Source organism: Oncorhynchus gorbuscha, unplaced genomic scaffold, assembly GCF_021184085.1.
Source record: "Oncorhynchus gorbuscha isolate QuinsamMale2020 ecotype Even-year unplaced genomic scaffold, OgorEven_v1.0 Un_scaffold_141:::fragment_3, whole genome shotgun sequence".
Lineage (NCBI taxonomy): Eukaryota > Metazoa > Chordata > Actinopteri > Salmoniformes > Salmonidae > Oncorhynchus > Oncorhynchus gorbuscha.
In genome coordinates, this window is record NW_025744684.1 from 1381746 (window position 1) to 1408419 (window position 26674).

The following is a 26674-nucleotide window of genomic DNA, read 5'->3' on the forward strand; positions in this document are numbered from 1 at the left end:
CACACACACACACACACACACACACACACACACACACACACACACACACACACACACACACACACACACACACACACACACACACACACGCGTTTTTTGTTTCTGTACACCAGCTTCAAACAGCTGAAAATACAACATTACTGGTTATAGAAGATATATTTCACAGTGGTTTAGATGGTACAATGATTCTCTACGCTATACTTGCTTGTTTTGTCACATAAACTGATATTAGAATTAGAATTTTAGTAACCAGGAAATGGCGGATTGATTTCTGCATAGTGCATCTTTAACCTAATGAACTTGCTTTGTGAAAAACAACACACAGAGAGAATAGATTCACAAAATTCATTCGGAAAATTACAACATGTAATTTTACATTGATATTTTAGTAATTTAGCAGACGCTCTTATGCAGAGCGACTTACATTAGTGCATTCATCTTAACATAGCAGGTAACAGGTAACTGCCAAAATAAAGTAAACACTTGAGGAAATGAGGGATACAAAGTATATTGAAAACAGGTGCTTCCACACAGGTGTGGTTCCTGAGTTAATTAGGCAATTAACATCCCATCATGTTTAGGGTCATGTATAAAAATGCTGTGCAGGACATTATTTTGGCTACCATGTCTATGCCTCCATAGGATGACAATGCCCCCATCCACAGGGCACGATTGGTTACTGAATGGTTTGAGGAGTATGAAAAGATGTCAACCACATGTCATGTCCGTCTCAGTCACCAGATCTCAACCCAGTTGATTCTGGAACAGTGAATGAGACAGCGTTTTCCACCACCATCAACAAATCACCAAATGATGGAATTTCTGGTGGAAGAATGATGTCGCATCCCTAGAAGAGTTCCAGACACTTACAATCTATGCCAAGGTGCATTGAAGCTGTTCTGGCTCGTGGTGCCCAGTGCCCTATTAAGACGTGATATGTTGGGGTTTCCTTTATCTTGTTAGTTACCTGTAGTTATCGGTCAGTGCCAGTAGGAAAATACAAGTAAAAATATCATTTAGTAGGCCACTAATAGAAGAGAGACAGCACAAAAACTAAATTGCCTTAGCAAGACAATACCAACAGCTACTTTTTGAATCTCAATCGATACTTGCTGCTGTTTTAGGAGCTGATGTCCTTCCAAACTATAGACGAGGCACTTCCTCCTCATCCACCTCCTCCTCACCTCTCCTCGTTGTGTTCCATGTGGTTGGGGAAGGCATTAGAGTTCAGCAGCAGCTTCACAGCATCCAGATACCCATTGTTACAGGACCAGTGGAGAGCTGTCCTGCCCTGCAGACACACACAGTAGGACAGGACCAGTGGAGAGCTGTCCTGCCCTGCAGACACACACAGTAGGACAGGACCAGTGGAGAGCTGTCCTGCCCTGTAGACACACACGGTAGGACAGGACCAGTGGAGAGCTGTCCTGCCCTGCAGACACACACAGTAGGACATGACCAGCGGAGAGCTGTCCTGCCCTGCAGACACACACAGTAGGACAGGACCAGTGGAGAGCTGTCCTGCCCTGCAGACACACACAGTAGGACAGGACCAGTGGAGAGCTGTCCTGCCCTGCAGACACACACAGTAGGACAGGACCAGTGGAGAGCTGTCCTGCCCTGTAGACACACACAGTAGGACAGGACCAGTGGAGAGCTGTCCTGCCCTGTAGACACACACAGTAGGACAGGACCAGTGGAGAGCTGTCCTGCCCTGTAGAGGACAGGACCAGTGGAGAGCTGTCCTGCCCTGTAGTAGGACAGGACCAGTGGAGAGCTGTCCTGCCCTGTAGACACACAGTAGGACAGGACCAGTGGAGAGCTGTCCTGCCCTGTAGACACACACAGTAGGACAGGACCAGTGGAGAGCTGTCCTGCCCTGTAGACACACACAGTAGGACAGGACCAGTGGAGAGCTGTCCTGCCCTGTAGACACACACAGTAGGACAGGACCAGTGGAGAGCTGTCCTGCCCTGTAGACACACACAGTAGGACAGGACCAGTGGAGAGCTGTCCTGCCCTGTAGACACACACAGTAGGACAGGACCAGTGGAGAGCTGTCCTGCCCTGTAGACACACACAGTAGGACAGGACCAGTGGAGAGCTGTCCTGCCCTGCAGACACACACAGTAGGACAGGACCAGTGGAGAGCTGTCCTGCCCTGCAGACACACACAGTAGGACAGGACCAGTGGAGAGCTGTCCTGCCCTGCAGACACACACAGTAGGACAGGACCAGTGGAGAGCTGTCCTGCCCTGCAGACACACACAGTAGGACAGGACCAGTGGAGAGCTGTCCTGCCCTGCAGTCACACACAGTAGGACAGGACCAGTGGAGAGCTGTCCTGCCCTGCAGACACACACAGTAGGACATGACCAGTGGAGAGCTGTCCTGCCCTGCAGACACACACAGTAGGACAGGACCAGTGGAGAGCACTTTGTGTCTGTGTGTTTTTGTATATGTACTGTATGTCTGTGTTTGATTGTGTGTGTGTGTGTGTGTGTGTGTGTGCGTACTGTATGTCGGTGAGTGTGTGTGTGTGTGTGTGTATGTACTGTATGTCGGTGAGTGTGTGTGTGTGTGTGTACCTCTTTGTCCTGTATATTAGGGTCGGCGTTGTTCTCCATGAGTAGTACAGCCATGCAGGTGATGTACCCTCCATAAGCAGCACACTGGAGAGGAGTCCTGCCTGCCTGGTCCTGGACGTTAGGACTGATCCCATTCTCCATCAGCAACTACCATGACCATCACAATGAGGTTACAGTACCAGCCAACCGGCTCAGTGACCTGAACAACACATCCTTAAGACAGTCTATTAGGAAAGGAAATGAAGACAAATGAAGAAGTGTTCAGTGATAATTAAAGTGTATACAGGTGAAAAGACAGACCTGGCAGACTTCAGCGTTCCCCCCCAGAGCCGCCCAGGGCAGAGCAGTGTGTCCATCTAGATCCACCAGGTGGACACGAGCAGAGCCTACACAATGAAAATCCATGAGGCATTCTTCACCATAGTAAGCCCACCCAAATCCTGCATTTTTTTTATTTTACCTTTATTTAACCAGGCAAGTCAGTTAAGAACAAATTCTTATTTTCAATGACGGCCTAGGAACAGTGGGTTAACTGCCTGTTCAAGGGCAGAACGACAGATTTGTACCTTGTCAGCTCGGGGGTTTGAACTTGCAACCGTCCGGTTACTAGTCCAACGCTCTAACCACTAGGCTACCCTGCCGCCCCATTACAAGAGCATGGTACACTAATGTAGTCCTGTATGACTCAGTAGGTAGAGCATGGTACACTAATGTAGTCCTGTATGACTCAGTAGGTAGAACATGGTACACTAGTGTAGTCCTGTATGACTCAGTAGATAGAGCATGGTACAGTAGTGTAGTCCTGTATGACTCAGTAGGTAGAACATGGTACACTAGTGTAGTCCTGTATGACTCAGTAGATAGAGCATGGTACACTAGTGTAGTCCTGTATGACTCAGTAGGTAGAGCATGGTACACTAGTGTAGTCCTGTATGACTCAGTAGATAGAGCATGGTACACTAGTGTTGTCCTGTATGACTCAGTAGGTAGAACATGATACACTAGTGTAGTCCTGTATGACTCAGTAGATAGAGCATGGTACACTAGTGTAGTCCTGTATGACTCAGTAGATAGAGCATGGTACACTAGTGTAGTCCTGTATGACTCAGTAGATAGAGCATAGCACCACATACAAAATGGCTATAACACATGGCACATGGTAGGTGTGGAGGAAATTCTATTCACTCTGCACATAGTTAATCATAATTAATCACAGAGGTACATACGGTCACAGAGGATTATAGACATCAAAAAAAGATTACTGTTGCCTAGGTTTTAACTTGGCCCAATGTGTATGTATATAATTGTTACATACCTCTGTGCTCAATTGTGATTGACTATACACAAAAGTGAAATGACACACACCATGCTTCATGCGCATAATGTTCATGTGAGGGGAATGTGTATATTTGGGGATGTGAGGGGAAATGTGTATATTTGGGGATGTGAGGGGAAATGTGTATATTTGGGGATGTGAGGGGAAATGTGTATATTTGGGGATGTGAGTGGGAATGTGTATATTTGGGGATGTGAGTGGGAATGTGTATATTTGGGGATGTGAGTGGGAATGTGTATATTTGGGGATGTGAGGGGAAATGTGTATATTTGGGGATGTGAGGGGAAATGTGTATATTTGGGGATGTGAGGGGGAATGTGTATATTTGGGGATGTGAGGGGAAATGTGTATATTTGGGGATGTGAGGGGGAATGTGTATATTTGGGGATGTGAGGGAAATGTGTATATTTGGGGATGTGAGGGGAATGTGTATATTTGGGGATGTGAGGCTGAATGTGTATATTTGGGGATGTGAGGGGAATGTGTATATTTGGGGATGTTTTTAAGGATGCGTGTATTTTTATTTATTTTATTTCACCTTTATTTAACCAGGTAGGCAAGTTGAGAACAAGTTCTCATTTACAATTGCGACCTGGCCAAGATAAAGCAAAGCAGTTCGACAGATACAACGACACAGAGTTACACATGGAGTAAAACAAACATACAGTCAATAATACAGTATGAACAAGTCTATATACAATGTGAGCAAATGAGGTGAGAAGGGAGGTAAAGGCAAAAAAGGCCATGGTGGCAAAGTAAATACAATATAGCAAGTAAAACACTGGAATGGTAGTTTTGCAATGGAAGACTGTGCAAAGTAGAAATAAAAATAATGGGGTGCAAAGGAGCAAAATAAATAAATAAATTAAATACAGTTGGGAAAGAGGTAGTTGTTTGGGCTAAATTATAGGTGGGCTATGTACAGGTGCAGTAATCTGTGAGCTGCTCTGACAATTGGTGCTTAAAGCTAGTGAGGGAGATAAGTGTTTCCAGTTTCAGAGATTTTTGTAGTTCGTTCCAGTCATTGGCAGCAGAGAACTGGAAGGAGAGGTGGCCAAAGAAAGAATTGGTTTTGGGGGTGACTAGAGAGATATACCTGCTGGAGCGTGTGCTACAGGCAGGAGATGCTATGGTGACCAGCGAGCTGAGTTAAGGGGGGACTTTACCTAGCAGGGTCTTGTAGATGACATGGAGCCAGTGGGTTTGGCGACGAGTATGAAGCGAGGGCCAGCCAACGAGAGCGTACAGGTCGCAATGGTGGGTAGTATATGGGGCTTTGGTGACAAAACGGATTGCACTGTGATAGACTGCATCCAATTTGTTGAGTAGGGTATTGGAGGCTATTTTGTAAATGACATCGCCAAAGTTGAGGATTGGTAGGATGGTCAGTTTTACAAGGGTATGTTTGGCAGCATGAGTGAAGGATGCTTTGTTGCAAAATAGGAAGCCAATTCTAGATTTAACTTTGGATTGGAGATGTTTGATATGAGTCTGGAAGGAGAGTTTACAGTCTAACCAGACACCTAAGTATTTGTAGTTGTCCACGTATTCTAAGTCAGAGCCGTCCAGAGTAGTGATGTTGGACAGGCGGGTAGGTGCAGGTAGCGATCGGTTGAAGAGCATGCATTTAGTTTTACTTGTATTTAAGAGCAATTGGAGGCCACGGAAGGAGTGTTGTATGGCATTGAAGCTTGCCTGGAGGGTTGTTAACACAGTGTCCAAAGAAGGGCCAGAAGTATACAGAATGGTGTCGTCTGCGTAGAGGTGGATCAGAGACTCACCAGCAGCAAGAGCGACCTCATTGATGTATACAGAGAAGAGAGTCGGTCCAAGAATTGAACCCTGTGGCACCCCCATAGAGACTGCCAGAAGTCCGGACAGCAGACCCTCCGATTTGACACACTGAACTCTATCAGAGAAGTAGTCGGTGAACCAAGCGAGGCAATCATTTGAGAAACCAAGGCTGTCGAGTCTGCCGATGAGGATGTGGTGATTGACAGTCGAAAGCCTTGGCCAGATCAATGAATACGGCTGCACAGTAATGTTTCTTATCGATGGCGGTTAAGATATCGTTTAGGACCTTGAGCGTGGCTGAGGTGCACCCATGACCAGCTCTGAAACCAGATTGCATAGCAGAGAAGGTATGGTGAGATTCGAAATGGTCGGTAATCTGTTTGTTGACTTGGCTTTCGAAGACCTTAGAAAGGCATGGTAGGATAGATATAGGTCTGTAGCAGTTTGGGTCAAGAGTGTCCCCCCCTTTGAAGAGGGGGATGACCGCAGCTGCTTTCCAATCTTTGGGAATCTCAGATGACACGAAAGAGAGGTTGAACAGGCTAGTAATAGGGGTGGCAACAATTTTGGCAGATAATTTTTAGAAAGAAAGGGTCCAGATTGTCTAGCCCGGCTGATTTGTAGGGGTCCAGATTTTGCAGCTCTTTCAGAACATCAGCTGAACGGATTTGGGAGAAGAAGAAATGGGGAAGGCTTGGGCGAGTTGCTATTGGGGGTGCAGTGCTGTTGACCGGGGTAGGAGTAGCCAGGTGGAAAGCATGGCCAGCCATAGAAAAATGCTTCTTGAAATTCTCAATTATGGTGGATTTATCAGTGGTGACAGTTTTTCCTATCTTCAGTGCAGTGGGCAGCTGGGAGGAGGTGTTCTTATTCTCCATGGACTTTACAGTGTCCCAGAACTTTTTTGAGTTAGTGTTGCAGGAAGCAAATTTCTGCTTGAAAAAGCTAGCCTTGGCTTTTCTAACTGCCTGTGTATAATGGTTTCTAGCTTCCCTGAACAGCTGCATATCACGGGGGCTGTTCGATGCTAATGCAGAACGCCATAGGATGTTTTTGTGTTGGTTAAGGGCAGTCAGGTCTGGGGAGAACCAAGGGCTATATCTGTTCCTGGTTCTAAATTTCTTGAATGGGGCATGTTTATTTAAGATGGTTAGGAAGGCATTTAAAAAAAATCTTGGTTGAAGACAGCAGAGGTGTATTGAGAGGGGAAGTTGGTTAGGATGATATCTATGAGGGTGCCCGTGTTTAAGGCTTTGGGGAGGTACCTGGTAGGTTCATTGATAATTTGTGTGAGATTGAGGGCATCAAGTTTAGATTGTAGGATGGCTGGGGTGTTAAGCATGTTCCAGTTTAGGTCGCCGAGCAGCACGAGCTCTGAAGATAGATGGGGGGCAATCAGTTCACATATGGTGTCCAGAGCACAGCTGGGGGCAGAGGGTGGTCTATAGCAGGCGGCAACGGTGAGAGACTTGTTTTTAGAGAGGTGGATTTTTAAAAGTAGAAGTTCAAATTGTTTGGGTACAGACCTGGATAGTAGGACAGAACTCTGCAGGCTATTTTTGCAGTAGATTGCAACACCGCCCCATTTGGCAGTTCTATCTTGTCTGAAAATGTTGTAGTTTGGAATAAAAATGTCAGAATTTGTGGTGGTCTTCCTAAGCCAGGATTCAGACACAGCTAGAACATCCGGGTTGGCAGAGTGTGCTACAGCAGTGAATAGAACAAACTTAGGGAGGAGGCTTCTAATGTTAACATGCATGAAACCAAGGCTATTATGGTTACAGAAGTCGTCAAAAGAGAGCACCTCGGGAATAGGAGTGGAGCTAGGCACTGCAGGGCCTGGATTCACCTCTACATCGCCAGAGGAACATAGGAGGAGTAGAATAAGGGTGCGGCGAAAAGCAATAAGAATTGGTCGTCTAGAACGTCTGGAACAGAGAGTAAAAGGAGGTTTCTGGGGGCGATAAAATAGCATCAAGGTATAATGTACAGACAAAGGTATGGTAGGATGTGAATACAGTGGAGGTAAACCTAGGTATTGAGTGATGAAGAGAGAGATATTGTCTCTAGAAACATCATTGAAACCAGGAGATGTCATTGCATGTGTGGGTGGTGGAACTAATAGGTTGGATAAGGTATAGTGAGCAGGACTAGAGGCTCTACAGTGAAATAAGCCAATAAACACTAACCAGAACAGCAATGGACAAGACATATTGACATTAAGGAGAGGCATGCTTAGTCGAGTGATCAAAAGTGTCCAGTAAGTGGAGAGGTTGGTTGGGGGTCACGGCGATTTAGCCAGGCCATCGGTAGCAAGCTAGCATAGAATGGAGGTCTGTTATTAGCCGCCTCTTGCGTTCCGTCAGTAGATTAGTTGGGTTCCGTGTGGTAGAGGGGATTAATCCAAATCACACAACAACAACAAAAATAAAAACAATAGATATAGTTATAGAGGCCCAAGAAGAAAACATAATAATAATAAAAATAAATAAATTGTCCGATTGTCTATTCAGATAGCAGCCGGTAAGACAGCTAACGGTTAGTAGGCCGCAGATGGGCGTTCAGGTAACGTCGTGACGGAGGAGCCAGACGGATAACTCCTTCAGGTAGATAACGTCGGCAGTCCAGTTGTGAAGGCCCGGTGGGGCTCCGCGTAGGCAGTAAAACGGGTCCGGATAGGTGACTGCAGCCCAGGAGTGATTGATGGAACTCAGGAGTGATTGACGGAGCTGGCTAGCTCCGGAATAATTTATGTTTGCACCGGAATCGACGAAAGCCGATAGTCACACGGATAGCAGCTAGCTAGCCGTGAGATCCAGGTATGAATGTCCAGAGAGCAGTTGAAATCTAGGGACATGGAAAGAAAAATTGGTCCGGTATGTTCCGTTCCGAGCCGCGCTGCGCCGTACAAAACTGGCGATAGATTTTCGAGCTAAAGGATAGCTGATGACCACAAACCATGGTTAGCTGAATACTAACGATTTGCCAGTAAAGAAGCTAACTAGCTTCTGAACTAGCTTCTGATTAGCTTCTGGATTAGCTTCTGGGCTAGCTTCTGGCTAGCTTCTGGCTAGTTTCTGGCTAGCTTCTTGGAGTTTCTGGCTAGCTTCTTGGAGGATTACAGATTTGAGGTAAATAATACTTTTTTATAAATATAAATTGGTGAGGCGGGTTGCAGGAGAGTGTTTTGAAGATGAGTTGATGGAAAATAAAAATAAAATGTACGTGAAAAAAAGTTGTAAATATATATATATACGGGACACGACAAGACGAGGACACAAGACGTCTGAACTGCTATGCCATCTTGGAAAACCTTGTATGAACACGAACTCTTCACTGCTATCAGACCACAATGTATTGAAGGACTAGGATACAAAGTCTACAATAATCACCACCACACACACTGGTTTACTGCGTACCAGAGATGGAAGAGGAAGTGAGACATCTCACTCGCTCCTTTTTTCCAAAGGTCAACGACCTGAGTAAAGCAATATCTTCATTTATCCACCATCTTTGCTGTGTACCTTTGATAAGTGTGAGGATGATGTGGCGGTGTCCCATCTCACAGGCTCTGAACAGAGGTGTGTGTTTCATCACGTCTAGACTGTCCACTATGGCTCCTCTCTCCAACAGCAACCTCACTGTACTCACATGACCTGACAGAGAGGCCGCGTGCAGCGCTGCAACACACACACATTTAGTTGAGATTTTCAGTCTCCACACACTTCAGCAGCCTCACGTACTCGAGTTTTCAGAACCAGTTTGTCAAATGAAAAGTCCTTTGTTGCACTTTGACCCTGTACTGTGTTGTTATTTCATGTCAGTCAACCTCATTAGCATAGTACACCAGATAATTTGCATATTTTACCAACTCATTAGCATATGCCCACATAAATTGTCCCTGCAGGGCAGGAAGCAGAGGCATCACCATGGTGATTAGTGCTCCAATCAGCCCACAGGGCAGAGCAGGGGACAAAGGATAGCATGTCTACAGCTTGGGGATGGTGTGTGTATGTGTGTGTGTGTGTGTGTATGTGTGTGCGCGTGTGTGTTGTGTTGACATGTCTCTCTCCCCACTAGTCTCTCCGCTCCACTGCTTTCGGGGAATCCCCTGACATCTATGCCACTCTGGGGAATCCCCTGTGACATCGGACAGCCGCTGTCCTGCCACCTGCGTCACCTCCAGTGCCTCAACATTCCTACACGCGCAGGATGACAGAGGCTAGCATCAGTGTGTGAGTGTGAGTGTGTGTGTGTGTCATCTCTGTCTGTTTATCTCTCTGAGTAGCTCTGATGGTGACAGTACCAGGACATTAAGATCTGGGAAACTGTGGTGAAGGCGGTGAGGGGGGTAGGGGATGGGGGAGGTGTCCTCTACCAGCCTGACCAGTCACAGCAGCTCTTGGTCTACTGCTGACTGAAACAATCCCTGCGTATTAAACACCATCCCGGAGTTCCTCACCAGTGCCTCCGTACTTGTCGGCCATGTTGATGTCAATGTCAGGCGTGAGTGTCAGCATGGTGCGTATGACATCATCGCTTCCTTTGCCAGCAGCCCACATGAACGCTGTGCGGCCCTCCAGATCTGGCTCGTCTTTCACAGAGGGGTGGGACAGAAACACACCCACCGTCTCCTACACACACACACACACACGCACACACACACGTGCACGTACGCACACACACGCACACACATGAGTCACTGATATAAGGTGAAAACGTGCGCGTGTTTGCATGTGTGTGTGTCTACGTACAGCGTAGTTGCTCTGAGCTCCATAGTGTAGAGGTGTGGCCCCATGGCTGTCTGAGGGGATGGTGCCTGACGTGTTCCTCTCCAACAACAAGTGGCATGTCCTGAAACACACATCAACATATCCAGTTTCAGCTCGGGTCCCCCCCCCCCCCTCCGGTACAGTATCTGGACCAGTGATGGAACCACATTCTGATGACAGGATCCACATTGTAAACACAGTCTCTTACCCAGCAGTGCAGCCCAGTGCAGCGGGGTTCTGAACAGGTTGTCGTACGCCGTGACGCTGCAGCCTTCATACGATGTCAGCACCTCCACCACTGCCTCGTTGCCGTCGGCAACCGCAAAGTGCAAAGGTGTGCGCCCCTCATAGTCCTGCCAGTTCAACAGAGACTCGGTAGGAGCCGCCTCCTACGCACACACACACACCTCATTTACATCAGTAAGCAGAGGATGGTGTGTGTAAGGATGACATTCTCACTGGATAGTGTGTGTGTGTGTGTACCAGTATGCAGCGGACGGTGTGTATAGCGGTGTGCTCCTGGCTGTGTGCAGCCCAGTGTAGGGGGATCTTGCCCTCACTGTCTGGGATGCCGATGTTGGAGTCGTGTTTGATGAGTAGTCTGACGTGCTCTGGCCTGTTATAGAACGCTGACCAGTGGAGCGCAGTCTGCTGCAGGGGGAGAGAGAGAGAGGGGGGGGGTGGGTGACAGACACTATTGTAATAATAATTTGCGGTTGCTTATATTTGACCTGTTAATGTGTAATGGAAATGTGTTTCTTGCATATCCAAACTCCCCCTGGGGTCACAGCCAGGGTCACCATTGTCTCTCACCCTTGGAGCAATTGGGGTGAAGTAACCTTTCGGTTACTGGCCCAACGCTCTAACCTCCAGGCTCTAACCTCCAGGCTCTAACCTCCAGGCTCTAACCTCCAGGCTCTAACCTCCAGGCCCTAACCTCCAGGCCCTAACCTCCAGGCTATTTTCTCTAGAAATAACTGTGAACTAAATCAAAAAGCCCTAGAACATATTCTACAGAAACACACAAAGCCTGAGGATTTAACATGACAGTAACAGCAAAAGTGACAGTAACAATGACTGTAACAGTAACAGTAATAATGACTGTAACAGTGACAGTAAACAATGACTGTAATAGTGACAGTGACAGTAACATGACAGTAACAGTGACAGTAACAATGACAGTAACAGTGACAGTAATAATGACTGTAACAGTGACCATGACAGTAATAATGATTGTAAGTAACAGTAGTGACAGTGACAGTATTAATGACTGTAACAGTGACAGTGACAGTAATAATGACTGTAAGTAAAAGTGACAGTGACATTAAAAATAACAGTGACAGTAACAGTGACAATAACAGTGACAGTAATAATGACTGTAACAGTGACAGTGACAGTAATAATGACTGTAAGTGACAGTAACAGTGACAGTACCAGTGACTGTAACAGTGACAGTAACAATGTCAGTAATAGTGACAGTGACAGTAACAATGACTGTAACAGTGACAGTAACAGTAACAATGACAGTAACAGTGACAGTAACAGTAACAATGACAGTAACAGTGACAGTGACAGTAATAATGACTGTAGCAGTGACAGTAATAATGACAGTAACAGTGACAGTAATAATGACTGTAACAGTGACAGTGACAGTAATAATGACTGTAACAGTGACAGTGACAGTAATAATGACTGTAACAGTGACAGTAAACAATGACTGTAATAGTGACAGTAACATGACAGTAACAGTGACAGTAACAATGACAGTAACAGTGACAGTAATAATGATTGTAAGTAACAGTAGTGACAGTGACAGTAACAGTGACAGTATTAATGACTGTAACAGTGACAGTGACAGTGACAGTAACAGTGACAGTATTAATGACTGTAACAGTGACAGTGACAGTAATAATGACTGTAAGTAAAAGTGACAGTGACAGTAATAATGACTGTAAGTGACAGTAACAGTAACAATGACTGTAATAGTGACAGTGACAGTAACAGTGACAGTAATAATGACTGTAAGTGACAGTAACAGTAACAATGACTGTAACAGTGACAGTAACAATGATTGTAATAGTGACAGTGACAGTAACAGTGACAATAACAGTGACAGTAATAATGACAATAACAGTGACAGTAATAATGACAATAACAGTGACAGTAATAATGACTGTAACAGTGACAGTGACAGTAATAATGACCGTAAGTGACAGTAACAGTAACAGTGACAGTGACAATGATAGTAACAGTGACAGTAACAATGACTGTAATAGTGACAGTAACAATGACTGTAATAGTGACAGTAACAATGACTGTAATAGGGACAGTAACAATAACAGTGACAGTAATAATGACTGTAACGGTGACAGTAACAATGACAGTGACAGTAACAGTGACAATAACAGTGACAGTAATAATGACTGTAACAGTGACAGTAATAATGACTATAAGTGACAGTAACAGTAACAGTGACAGTAATAATGACTGTGACAGTAACAGTGACAGTAATAATGACTGTAACAGTGACAGTAACAGTGACAGTGACAATGACTGTAAGTGACAGTAACAGTGACAGTGATAATAAAAGTGACAGTAACAGTGACAGTATGACAGTGACAGTGACAGTGACAGTAACAGTGACAGTGATAAAAAAAGTGACAGTAATAGTGACAGTGATAAAAAAAAGTGACAGTAATAGTGACAGTAACAGTGACAGTATGCTATAACAGAGATATCACCTCCTCTATGGCTGTTGTTAGAGATCTATTCTGGGACATACTGAAACCAGTGTCATCTGACATGCTGATGATGCATATTGGATTATTACAGAACTAACAGACAGATAGACATCATCGCTACAGACAGAGGGGGCCTGTGTGTGTGTGCGTGCGTGTAGAATGTATTTGGCACAACTGTCTGCCTTGATGAGTCAGGACAAAGCAGCCAATTGTCATGTGTGTGTGTCTCTGAATTGCTCAGAACTCCACGTGAACTCTAATTCAGTCAATCAAATCAAAGAGCCGGGACAGTTCCATAACAAGTATGTTTGATAGAACTATTACCCAACTTTGTAAACAGTGTGTGTGGTACCTTGTTCTTGTCCTGTGTATCCACCTCTCCAGGTCCTATGTGTTTGAGCAGCAAGGCCAGGGGTTTGGGGGAGGGGTGACGGGTCGCCAGGTGGAGGGGTGTTACCTCCTCTAGATCCTTCTGCAGCCAATCAGCACGACGCGACAGGAGCAGCTTCAGAAACCGCACGTTCCCCTGGAGCACACACACACACACTCTCTCTATGGTGTCTTATCCAATTCCATCATCATCCATCTCTGTCCTTTCCTATTGGTTCTCAGACTCTCTCCTCTCTGTTCTTTCCTGTTGGTTCTCAGACTCTCTCCTCCTCTGTTCTTTCCTATTGGTTCTCAGACTCTCTCCTCTCTCCTCTCTGTTCTTTCCTATTGGTTCTCAGACTCTCTCCTCTCTCCTCCTCTGTTCTTTCCTATTGGTTCTCAGACTCTCTCCTCTCTCCTCCTCTGTTCTTTCCTGTTGGTTCTCAGACTCTCTCCTCTCTCCTCTCTGTTCTTTCCTGTTGGTTCTCAGACTCTCTCCTCTCTCCTCTCTCCTCTTTCCTGTTGGTTCACAGACTCTCTCCTCCTCTGTTCTTTCCTATTGGTTCTTAGACTCTCTCCTCCTCTGTTCTTTCCTATTGGTTCTTAGACTCTCTCCTCCTCTGTTCTTTCCTATTGGTTCTCAGACTCGCTCCTCTCTCCTCCTCTGTTCTTTCCTATTGGTTCTCAGACTCTCTCCTCTCTCCTCCTCTGTTCTTTCCTATTGGTTCTTAGACTCTCTCCTCCTCTGTTCTTTCCTATTGGTTCTCAGACTCGCTCCTCTCTCCTCCTCTGTTCTTTCCTATTGGTTCTTAGCCTCTCTCCTCTCTCCTCTGTTCTTTCCTATTGGTTCTTAGCCTCTCTCTTCTCTCCTCCTCTGTTCTTTCCTATTGGTTCTTAGCCTCTCTCCTCTCTCCTCCTCTGTTCTTTCCTGTTGGTTCTTAGCCTCTCTCCTCTCTCCTCCTCTGTTCTTTCCTGTTGGTTCTTAGCCTCTCTCCTCCTCTGTTCTTTCCTGTTGGTTCTTAGCCTCTCTCCTCCTCTGTTCTTTCCTATTGGTTCTCAGACTCTCTCCTCCTCTGTTCTTTCCTATTGGTTCTTAGCCTCTCTCCTCCTCTGTTCTTTCCTGTTGGTTCTCAGACTCTCTCCTCCTCTGTTCTTTCCTATTGGTTCTCAGACTCTCTCCTCTCTCCTCTCTGTTCTTTCCTGTTGGTTCTCAGACTCTCTCCTCTCTCCTCCTCTGTTCTTTCCTATTGGTTCTCAGACTCTCTCCTCTCTCCTCTCTGTTCTTTCCTGTTGGTTCTTAGACTCTCTCCTCTCTGTTCTTTCCTATTGGTTCTTAGCCTCTCTCCTCTCTCCTCCTCTGTTCTTTCCTATTGGTTCTTAGCCTCTCTCCTCTCTCTCCTCTGTTCTTTCCTATTGGTTCTTAGCCTCTCTCTCTCTCCTCTGTTCTTTCCTATTGGTTCTTAGCCTCTCTCCTCTCTCCTCCTCTGTTCTTTCCTATTGGTTCTCAGACTCTCTCCTCCTCTGTTCTTTCCTATTGGTTCTTAGCCTCTCTCCTCTCTCCTCCTCTGTTCTTTCCTATTGGTTCTCAGACTCTCTCCTCCTCTGTTCTTTCCTATTGGTTCTTAGACTCTCTCCTCTCTCCTCCTCTGTTCTTTCCTGTTGGTTCTCAGACTCTCTCCTCCTCTGTTCTTTCCTATTGGTTCTCAGACTCTCTCCTCTCTCCTCCTCTGTTCTTTCCTGTTGGTTCTCAGACTCTCTCCTCTCTCCTCTCTGTTCTTTCCTGTTGGTTCTCAGACTCTCTCCTCTCTCCTCCTCTGTTCTTTCCTATTGGTTCTTAGACTCTCTCCTCTCTCCTCTCTGTTCTTTCCTATTGGTTCTCAGACTCTCTCCTCTCTCCTCTCTGTTCTTTCCTGTTGGTTCTGAGACTCTCTCCTCTCTCCTCCTCTGTTCTTTCCTGTTGGTTCTCAGACTCTCTCCTCTCTGTTCTCTGTTCTTTCCTGTTGGTTCTCAGACTCTCTCCTCTCTCCTCTTTCCTGTTGGTTCACAGACTCTCTCCTCCTCTGTTCTTTCCTATTGGTTCTTAGACTCTCTCCTCCTCTGTTCTTTCCTATTGGTTCTTAGACTCTCTCCTCCTCTGTTCTTTCCTATTGGTTCTCAGACTCTCTCCTCCTCTGTTCTTTCCTATTGGTTCTTAGACTCTCTCCTCCTCTGTTCTTTCCTATTGGTTCTTAGACTCTCTCCTCCTCTGTTCTTTCCTATTGGTTCTCAGACTCTCTCTCTCCTCTGTTCTTTCCTATTGGTTCTCAGACTCTCTCCTCTCTCCTCCTCTGTTCTTTCCTATTGGTTCTCAGCCTCTCTCCTCTCTCCTCCTCTGTTCTTTCCTATTGGTTCTTAGCCTCTCTCCTCTCTCCTCTGTTCTTTCCTATTGGTTCTTAGCCTCTCTCTTCTCTCTCCTCTGTTCTTTCCTATTGGTTCTTAGCCTCTCTCCTCTCTCCTCCTCTGTTCTTTCCTGTTGGTTCTTAGCCTCTCTCCTCTCTCCTCCTCTGTTCTTTCCTGTTGGTTCTTAGCCTCTCTCCTCTCTCCTCCTCTGTTCTTTCCTGTTGGTTCTTAGCCTCTCTCCTCCTCTGTTCTTTCCTATTGGTTCTCAGACTCTCTCCTCCTCTGTTCTTTCCTATTGGTTCTTAGCCTCTCTCCTCCTCTGTTCTTTCCTGTTGGTTCTCAGACTCTCTCCTCCTCTGTTCTTTCCTATTGGTTCTCAGACTCTCTCCTCTCTCCTCTCTGTTCTTTCCTGTTGGTTCTTAGACTCTCTCCTCTCTCCTCTCTGTTCTTTCCTATTGGTTCTCAGACTCTCTCCTCTCTCCTCCTCTGTTCTTTCCTATTGGTTCTTAGCCTCTCTCCTCTCTCCTCTGTTCTTTCCTATTGGTTCTTAGCCTCTCTCCTCTCTCCTCCTCTGTTCTTTCCTGTTGGTTCTTAGCCTCTCTCCTCCTCTGTTCTTTCCTGTTGGTTCTTAGCCTCTCTCCTCTCTCCTCTGTTCTTTCCTATTGGTTCTTAGCCTCTCTCCTCTCTCCTCCTCTGTTCTTTCCTATTGGTTCTCAGACTCTCTCCTCCTCTGTTCTTTCCTATTGGTTCTTAGCCTCTCTCCTCCTCTGTTCTTTCCTGTTGGTTCTCAGACTCTCTCCTCCTCTGTTCTTTCCTATTGGTTCTCAGACTCTCTCCTCTCTCCTCCTCTGTTCTTTCCTGTTGGTTCTTAGACTCTCTCCTCTCTCCTCTCTGTTCTTTCCTGTTGGTTCTCAGACTCTCTCCTCTCTCCTCTCTGTTCTTTCCTGTTGGTTCTTAGCCTCTCTCCTCCTCTGTTCTTTCCTATTGGTTCTCAGACTCTCTCCTCCTCTGTTCTTTCCTATTGGTTCTTAGCCTCTCTCCTCCTCTGTTCTTTCCTGTTGGTTCTCAGACTCTCTCCTCCTCTGTTCTTTCCTATTGGTTCTCAGACTCTCTCCTCTCTCCTCTCTGTTCTTTCCTGTTGGTTCTCAGACTCTCTCCTCTCTCCTCCTCTGTTCTTTCCTATTGGTTCTCAGACTCTCTCCTCTCTCCTCTCTGTTCTTTCCTGTTGGTTCTTAGACTCTCTCCTCTCTGTTCTTTCCTATTGGTTCTTAGCCTCTCTCCTCTCTCCTCCTCTGTTCTTTCCTATTGGTTCTTAGCCTCTCTCCTCTCTCCTCCTCTGTTCTTTCCTATTGGTTCTTAGCCTCTCTCCTCTCTCCTCTGTTCTTTCCTATTGGTTCTTAGCCTCTCTCCTCTCTCCTCCTCTGTTCTTTCCTATTGGTTCTCAGACTCTCTCCTCCTCTGTTCTTTCCTATTGGTTCTTAGCCTCTCTCCTCTCTCCTCCTCTGTTCTTTCCTATTGGTTCTCAGACTCTCTCCTCCTCTGTTCTTTCCTATTGGTTCTTAGACTCTCTCCTCTCTCCTCCTCTGTTCTTTCCTGTTGGTTCTCAGACTCTCTCCTCCTCTGTTCTTTCCTATTGGTTCTCAGACTCTCTCCTCTCTCCTCCTCTGTTCTTTCCTGTTGGTTCTCAGACTCTCTCCTCTCTCCTCTCTGTTCTTTCCTGTTGGTTCTCAGACTCTCTCCTCTCTCCTCCTCTGTTCTTTCCTATTGGTTCTTAGACTCTCTCCTCTCTCCTCTCTGTTCTTTCCTATTGGTTCTCAGACTCTCTCCTCTCTCCTCTCTGTTCTTTCCTGTTGGTTCTGAGACTCTCTCCTCTCTGTTCTCTGTTCTTTCCTGTTGGTTCTCAGACTCTCTCCTCTCTCCTCTTTCCTGTTGGTTCACAGACTCTCTCCTCCTCTGTTCTTTCCTATTGGTTCTTAGACTCTCTCCTCCTCTGTTCTTTCCTATTGGTTCTTAGACTCTCTCCTCCTCTGTTCTTTCCTATTGGTTCTCAGACTCTCTCCTCCTCTGTTCTTTCCTATTGGTTCTTAGACTCTCTCCTCCTCTGTTCTTTCCTATTGGTTCTTAGACTCTCTCCTCCTCTGTTCTTTCCTATTGGTTCTCAGACTCGCTCCTCTCTCCTCCTCTGTTCTTTCCTATTGGTTCTTAGCCTCTCTCCTCTCTCCTCCTCTGTTCTTTCCTATTGGTTCTTAGCCTCTCTCCTCTCTCCTCTGTTCTTTCCTATTGGTTCTTAGCCTCTCTCTTCTCTCCTCCTCTGTTCTTTCCTATTGGTTCTTAGCCTCTCTCCTCTCTCCTCCTCTGTTCTTTCCTGTTGGTTCTTAGCCTCTCTCCTCTCTCCTCCTCTGTTCTTTCCTGTTGGTTCTTAGCCTCTCTCCTCTCTCCTCCTCTGTTCTTTCCTGTTGGTTCTTAGCCTCTCTCCTCCTCTGTTCTTTCCTATTGGTTCTCAGACTCTCTCCTCCTCTGTTCTTTCCTATTGGTTCTTAGCCTCTCTCCTCCTCTGTTCTTTCCTGTTGGTTCTCAGACTCTCTCCTCCTCTGTTCTTTCCTATTGGTTCTCAGACTCTCTCCTCTCTCCTCTCTGTTCTTTCCTGTTGGTTCTTAGACTCTCTCCTCTCTCCTCTCTGTTCTTTCCTATTGGTTCTCAGACTCTCTCCTCTCTCCTCCTCTGTTCTTTCCTATTGGTTCTTAGCCTCTCTCCTCTCTCCTCTGTTCTTTCCTATTGGTTCTTAGCCTCTCTCTCTCTCTCTCCTCTGTTCTTTCCTGTTGGTTCTTATTGTTCTTTCCTGTTGGTTCTTAGCCTCTCTCCTCCTCTGTTCTTTCCTATTGGTTCCTCTCTCCTCCTCTGTTCTTTCCTATTGGTTCTTAGCCTCTCTCCTCCTCTGTTCTTTCCTGTTGGTTCTCAGACTCTCTCCTCCTCTGTTCTTTCCTATTGGTTCTCAGACTCTCTCCTCTCTCCTCCTCTGTTCTTTCCTGTTGGTTCTTAGACTCTCTCCTCTCTCCTCTCTGTTCTTTCCTGTTGGTTCTCAGACTCTCTCCTCTCTCCTCTCTGTTCTTTCCTGTTGGTTCTTAGACTCTCTCCTCTCTCCTCCTCTGTTCTTTCCTGTTGGTTCTCAGACTCTCTCCTCTCTGTTCTTTCCTGTTGGTTCTTAGACTCTCTCCTCTCTGTTCTTTCCTGTTGGTTCTCAGACTCTCTCCTCTCTGTTCTTTCCTGTTGGTTCTCAGACTCTCTCCTCTCTCCTCTCTGTTCTTTCCTGTTGGTTCTTAGACTCTCTCCTCTCTCCTCCTCTGTTCTTTCCTGTTGGTTCTCAGACTCTCTCCTCTCTGTTCTTTCCTGTTGGTTCTTTCTCTCCTCTCTGTTCTTTCCTGTTGGTTCTCAGACTCTCTCCTCTCTGTTCTTTCCTGTTGGTTCTCAGACTCTCTCCTCTCTGTTCTTTCCTATTGGTTCTCAGACTCTCTCCTCTCTCCTCCTCTGTTCTTTCCTATTGGTTCTCAGACTCTCTCCTCTCTGTTCTTTCCTGTTGGTTCTCAGACTCTCTCCTCTCTCCTCTCTGTTCTTTCCTGTTGGTTCTCAGACTCTCTCCTCTCTCCTCCTCTGTTCTTTCCTATTGGTTCTCAGACTCTCTCCTCTCTGTTCTTTCCTGTTGGTTCTCAGACTCTCTCCTCTCTCCTCCTCTGTTCTTTCCTATTGGTTCTCAGACTCTCTCCTCTCTCCTCTCTGTTCTTTCCTGTTGGTTCTTCTCTCCTCTTGGTTCTTTCCTATTGGTTCTCAGACTCTCTTCTCTCTCCTCTCTGTTCTTTCCTATTGGTTCTCAGACTCTCTCCTCTCTCCTCTCTGTTCTTTCCTGTTGGTTCTCAGACTCTCTCCTCTCTCCTCTTTCCTGTTAGTTCACAGACTCTCTCCTCCTCTGTTCTTTCCTATTGGTTCTTAGACTCTCCTCCTCTGTTCTTTCCTATTGGTTCTCAGACTCTCTCCTCCTCTGTTCTTTCCTATTGGTTCTTAGACTCTCTCCTCCTCTGTTCTTTCCTATTGGTTCTTAGACTCTCTCCTCCTCTGTTCTTTCCTATTGGTTCTCAGACTCTCTCCTCTCTCCTCCTCTGTTCTTTCCTATTGGTTCTTAGCCTCTCTCCTCTCTCCTCCTCTGTTCTTTCCTATTGGTTCTTAGCCTCTCTCCTCTCTCCTCTGTTCTTTCCTATTGGTTCTTAGCCTCTCTCTTCTCTCCTCCTCTGTTCTTTCCTATTGGTTCTTAGCCTCTCTCCTCTCTCCTCCTCTGTTCTTTCCTGTTGGTTCTTAGCCTCTCTCCTCTCTCCTCCTCTGTTCTTTCCTGTTGGTTCTCAGACTCTCTCCTCTCTGTTCTTTCCTGTTGGTTCTCAGACTCTCTCCTCCTCTGTTCTTTCCTGTTGGTTCTTAGACTCTCTCCTCTCTGTTCTTTCCTGTCTGTTCTTTCTTTCCTGTTGGTTCTCAGACTCTCTCCTCTCTGTTCTTTCCTCTTAGCCTCTCTCCTCCTCTGTTCTTTCCTATTGGTTCTCAGACTCTCTCCTCCTCTGTTCTTTCCTATTGGTTCTTAGCCTCTCTCCTCCTCTGTTCTTTCCTGTTGGTTCTCAGACTCTCTCCTCCTCTGTTCTTTCCTATTGGTTCTCAGACTCTCTCCTCTCTCCTCCTCTGTTCTTTCCTATTGGTTCTCAGACTCTCTCCTCTCTCCTCTCTGTTCTTTCCTGTTGGTTCTTAGACTCTCTCCTCTCTCCTCTCTGTTCTTTCCTATTGGTTCTCAGACTCTCTCCTCTCTGTTCTTTCCTGTTGGTTCTCAGACTCTCTCCTCCTCTGTTCTTTCCTATTGGTTCTCAGACTCTCTCCTCTCTCCTCCTCTGTTCTTTCCTATTGGTTCTTAGACTCTCTCCTCTCTCCTCCTCTGTTCTTTCCTATTGGTTCTTAGACTCTCTCCTCTCTCCTCTCTGTTCTTTCCTGTTGGTTCTTAGACTCTCTCCTCTCTCCTCCTCTGTTCTTTCCTATTGGTTCTTAGACTCTCTCCTCTCTCCTCTCTGTTCTTTCCTGTTGGTTCTTAGACTCTCTCCTCTCTCCTCTCTGTTCTTTCCTATTGGTTCTCAGACTCTCTCCTCTCTCCTCTCTGTTCTTTCCTATTGGTTCTTAGACTCTCTCCTCTCTCCTCTCTGTTCTTTCCTATTGGTTCTTAGACTCTCTCCTCTCTCCTCTCTGTTCTTTCCTGTTGGTTCTCAGACTCTCTCCTCTCTCCTCTCTGTTCTTTCCTATTGGTTCTCAGACTCTCTCCTCTCTCCTCTCTGTTCTTTCCTATTGGTTCTCAGACTCTCTCCTCTCTCCTCCTCTGTTCTTTCCTATTGGTTCTCAGACTCTCTCCTCTCCTCTCTGTTCTTTCCTATTGGTTCTTAGACTCTGTTCTTTCCTATTGGTTCTTAGACTCTCTCCTTTCCTGTTGGTTCTCCTCTCTCCTCCTCTGTTCTTTCCTATTGGTTCTTAGACTCTCTCCTCTCTCTTTCTCTTAGACTCTGTTCTTTCCCTGTTGGTTCTTAGACTCTCTCCTCTCTCCTTCTTTCCTGTTCTTTCCTTTCCTATTGGTTCTTAGACTCTCTCCTCTTTCCTCCTCTCTGTTCTTTCCTATTGGTTCTTAGACTCTCTCTCTCTCCTCCTCTCTGTTCTTTCCTATTGGTTCTTAGACTCTCTCCTCTCTCCTCTCTGTTCTTTCCTATTGGTTCTCTCCTCTCTCCTCTCTCTCTCTGTTCTTTCCTAGACTTGGTTCTCTTAGACTCTCTCCTCTCTCCTCTCTGTTCTTTCCTATTGGTTCTTAGACTCTCTCCTCTCTCCTCTCTGTTCTTTCCTATTGGTTCTTAGACTCTCTCCTCTCTCTTTCCTGTTGGTTCTCAGACTCTCTCCTCTCTCCTCTCTGTTCTTTCCTATTGGACTTCTCTCTCTCCTCTCTGTTCTTTCCTATTGGTTCTCACTCTCTCCTCTCTCCTCCTCTGTTCTTTCCTATTGGTTCTTAGACTCTCTCCTCTCTCCTCCTCTGTTCTTTCCTATTGGTTCTTAGACTCTCTCCTCTCTCCTCTCTGTTCTTTCCTATTGGTTCTCAGACTCTCTCCTCTCTCCTCTCTGTTCTTTCCTATTGGTTCTTAGACTCTCTCCTCTCTCCTCTCTGTTCTTTCCTATTGGTTCTTAGACTCTCTCCTCTCTCCTCTCTGTTCTTTCCTGTTGGTTCTTAGACTCTCTCCTCTCTCCTCTCTGTTCTTTCCTATTGGTTCTTAGACTCTCTCCTCTCTCCTCTCTCCTCTCTGTTCTTTCCTGTTGGTTCTTAGACTCTCTCCTCTCTCCTCTCTGTTCTTTCCTATTGGTTCTCAGACTCTCTCCTCTCTCCTCCTCTGCTCTTTCCTATTGGTTCTTAGACTCTCTCCTCTCTCCTCTCTGTTCTTTCCTATTGGTTCTCAGACTCTCTCCTCTCTCCTCTCTGTTCTTTCCTATTGGTTCTTAGACTCTCTCCTCTCTGTTCTTTCCTATTGGTTCTTAGACTCTCTCCTCTCTCCTCTCTGTTCTTTCCTGTTGGTTCTTAGACTCTCTCCTCTCTGTTCTTTCCTATTGGTTCTTAGACTCTTCCTCTTCCTCTCTGTTCTTTCCTATTGGTTCTCAGACTCTCTCCTCTCTCCTCTCTGTTCTTTCCTATTGGTTCTTAGACTCTCTCCTCTCTCCTCTCTGTTCTTTCCTATTGGTTCTTAGACTCTCTCCTCTCTCCTCTCTGTTCTTTCCTGTTGGTTCTTAGACTCTCTCCTCTCTCCTCTCTGTTCTTTCCTATTGGTTCTTAGACTCTCTCCTCTCTCCTCTCTGTTCTTTCCTGTTGGTTCTTAGACTCTCTCCTCTCTCCTCTCTGTTCTTTCCTATTGGTTCTCAGACTCTCTCCTCTCTCCTCCTCTGTTCTTTCCTATTGGTTCTTAGACTCTCTCCTCTCTCCTCTCTGTTCTTTCCTATTGGTTCTCAGACTCTCTCCTCTCTCCTCTCTGTTCTTTCCTATTGGTTCTTAGACTCTCTCCTCTCTGTTCTTTCCTATTGGTTCTTAGACTCTCTCCTCTCTCCTCTCTGTTCTTTCCTGTTGGTTCTTAGACTCTCTCCTCTCTGTTCTTTCCTATTGGTTCTTAGACTCTCTCCTCTCTCCTCTCTGTTCTTTCCTGTTGGTTCTCAGACTCTCTCCTCTCTCCTCTCTGTTCTTTCCTGTTGGTTCTCAGACTCTCTTCTCTCTCCTCCTCTGTTCTTTCCTGTTGGTTCTTAGACTCTCTCCTCTCTGTTCTTTCCTATTGGTTCTTAGACTCTCTCCTCTCTGTTCTTTCCTGTTGGTTCTCAGACTCTCTCCTCCTCTGTTCTTTCCTGTTGGTTCTTAGACTCTCTCCTCTCTGTTCTTTCCTGTTGGTTCTTAGACTCTCTCCTCTCTGTTCTTTCCTGTTGGTTCTTAGACTCTCTCCTCTCTCCTCTCTGTTCTTTCCTATTGGTTCTCAGACTTTCTCCTCTCTGTTCTTTCCTGTTGGTTCTTAGACTCTCTCCTCTCTCCTCTCTGTTCTTTCCTATTGGTTCTCAGACTCTCTCCTCTCTGTTCTTTCCTGTTGGTTCTTAGACTCTCTCCTCTCTCCTCTCTGTTCTTTCCTATTGGTTCTCAGACTCTCTTCTCTCTCCTCCTCTGTTCTTTCCTGTTGGTTCTTAGACTCTCTCCTCTCTGTTCTTTCCTATTGGTTCTTAGACTCTCTCCTCTCTGTTCTTTCCTGTTGGTTCTCAGACTCTCTCCTCCTCTGTTCTTTCCTGTTGGTTCTTAGACTCTCTCCTCTCTGTTCTTTCCTGTTGGTTCTTAGACTCTCTCCTCTCTGTTCTTTCCTGTTGGTTCTCAGACTCTCTCCTCTCTCTTCCTCTGTTCTTTCCTATTGGTTCTTAGACTCTCTCCTCTCTCTCTGTTCTTTCCTATTGGTTCTTAGACTCTCTCCTCTCCTCCTCTGTTCTTTCCTATTGGTTCTTAGACTCTCTCCTCTCTCCTCTCTGTTCTTTCCTATTGGTTCTCAGACTCTCTTCTCTCTCCTCCTCTGTTCTTTCCTGTTGGTTCTTAGACTCTCTCCTCTCTCCTCTCTCTTCTTTCCTATTGGTTCTTAGACTCTCTACTCTCTGTTCTTTCCTGTTGGTTCTCAGACTCTCTCCTCCTCTGTTCTTTCCTGTTGGTTCTTAGACTCTCTCCTCTCTGTTCTTTCCTGTTGGTTCTCAGACTCTCTTCTCTCTCCTCCTCTGTTCTTTCCTGTTGGTTCTTAGACTCTCTCCTCTCTCCTCTCTCTTCTTTCCTATTGGTTCTTAGACTCTCTCCTCTCTGTTCTTTCCTGTTGGTTCTCAGACTCTCTCCTCCTCTGTTCTTTCCTGTTGGTTCTTAGACTCTCTCCTCTCTGTTCTTTCCTGTTGGTTCTTAGACTCTCTCCTCTCTCCTCTCTGTTCTTTCCTATTGGTTCTTAGACTCTCTCCTCTCTGTTCTTTCCTATTGGTTCTTAGACTCTCTCCTCTCTGTTCTTTCCTGTTGGTTCTCAGACTCTCTCCTCCTCTGTTCTTTCCTGTTGGTTCTTAGACTCTCTCCTCTCTGTTCTTTCCTGTTGGTTCTCAGACTCTCTCCTCTCTCCTCTCTGTTCTTTCCTGTTGGTTCTCAGACTCTCTCCTCTCTGTTCTTTCCTGTTGGTTCTCAGACTCTCTCCTATCTAATCCTTCCAGCCTCATCGTTTGACAGATCTATCTGCTGACTGAGCATGCATGTGAGAGTATGTGTGAGTTTTGAGAAAGTGTGTGTGTGTATGTATATATGTGTGTGCACATGCAAATGTGTGTCCATATAGGCCTGTGTGTGTATGGGTGTGTGTGTGAGTGTGTGTGTGCGCGTGTGTGTACATGCGTGTGTCTATCCTCCCTATTCTCAGTCCAATTAGATCAGTAATCCCAGAAGTCTCTCCCTGTCTCAGCTAGATATTGATCAGGTGTCAGAGAGAGAGAAGGCCTCCCATCACCCCACACACATTAGAATTAGAGTGTGTGTGTGTGTGTTAAGAGTGTGTGTGAGCACCCTCCTCCACCCCACCAGCCACCGCTCCTCACCTGCCCTGACAGCAACCCCCCCACAAAGTTAATAAACACTTTCTATAGAGATATTACTGCTCATACAGCCCAGTCTTTTATTTCATTTTCTAGATTTAGATATATTGTTTTAGAAACTCAGTTGGGGTCTCAACATAATGTTGAGAGTTAGAATAGTAGAATACACACGGTGACATTTTGAAACTTGGTTGTGCATCAGCAGTTATTCTCTTGTTTATATCAGTCACGGATAGTCACTCAATTAGCCAAGTCAGCTAAAACATTTTATATGGTAAGTTAGTCTTGTGGTCAGCTATCTAAACCTGATATCATGGTGGAATTACTGACCGGGGAAATTAGCTTTAAAAGAGAAAATGTTTCTCTCTGCCCCAGGGCAAAATGCGTAGAATTGCATGGAATGAACTCTGAAGTTTTCACTGTCAAGACGGGGGTGTTTATAATGTTTAGCTCGCAAAGTACAGCATTTCGCTCAGATTTTTTGTGGGCCCCACCCTCATCAAAGTTGCCAATCCCCTTGTCTAGTTCTTAACAGCCGCCCTGAGGGTGTCTGTCTGTCACCACTGGGTGGCACTACCTTCTCACCTAAGCTTCCAGTATGTGATATACACTGAGTATACCAAACATTACGAACACCTTCCTAAAATTGAGTTGCCCCTATCTATGTCTCAATTGTATCAATGCTTAAAAATCCTTCTTTAACCTGTCTCCTCCTCTTCATCTACACGGACAGAAGTGGATTTAACAAGTGACATCAATAAGGGATCATAGCTTTCACCTGGATTCACCTGGTCAGTCTATGTCATGGAAAGAGCAGGTGTTCTTAATGTTTTATATAGTCAGTGTAGAGAGGCTCTAGAATACCCTGGAATCAGGATTCTAAAGGATCAATTACTGTTCTACAGGTTAACTCAGTGTTCTGATGGTTCCACTACTGTTCTAGTGTTTCCTTTAGTGTTCTACAGGTTAAATCAGTGATCTGATGTTTCCACTACTGTTCTAGTGTTTTCTTTTGTGTTCTACAGGTTAACTCAATGTTCTGATGGTTCCAATATTGTTCTAGTGGTTCCTTTAGTGGTTCCAGGTTAACTCAGTGTTCTGATGGTTCCACTACTGTTCTAGTGTTTCCTTTAGTGGTTCAAGGTTAGCTAAATGTTCTGATGGTTCCACTGATGTTCTAGTTTTTCCTTTAGTGTTCTACAGGTTAACTCAATGTTCTGATGGTTCCACTGCTGTTCTAGTGTTTCCTTTAGTGTTCTACAGGTTAACTCATTGTTCTGATGGTTCCACTGATGTTCTAGTGTTTCCTTTAGTGTTCTACAGGTTAACTCAATGTTCTGATGGTTCCACTACTGTTCTAGTGTCTCCTTTAGTGGTTCCAGGTTAACTCAGTGTTCTGATGGTTCCACTACTGTTCTAGTGTTTCCTTTAGTGGTTCCAGGTTCACTCAATGTTCTGATGGTTCCACTACTGTTCTAGTGTTTCCTTTAGTGTTCTACAGGTTAACTCAATGTTCTG

The 26674-nt window shown here is 45.7% G+C and overlaps 1 protein-coding gene across 1 annotated transcript in view; it reads right to left on the reverse strand.

Moving 5' to 3' along the window:
- Positions 1-26674, reverse strand: part of LOC124017028 (inversin-like) — a 53577-nt gene that overhangs the window by 10532 nt on the left and 16371 nt on the right. The window contains exons 5-13 of the mRNA XM_046332369.1: positions 13584-13757; positions 10974-11141; positions 10689-10879; positions 10473-10572; positions 10181-10352; positions 9243-9398; positions 2889-2974; positions 2589-2735; positions 1185-1291 (exon numbers count right to left, since the gene is read on the reverse strand). Of these exons, the coding sequence (XP_046188325.1) occupies positions 1185-1291; positions 2589-2735; positions 2889-2974; positions 9243-9398; positions 10181-10352; positions 10473-10572; positions 10689-10879; positions 10974-11141; positions 13584-13757 (1301 nt within the window). The remainder of the gene's footprint in view (positions 1-1184; positions 1292-2588; positions 2736-2888; positions 2975-9242; positions 9399-10180; positions 10353-10472; positions 10573-10688; positions 10880-10973; positions 11142-13583; positions 13758-26674) is intronic.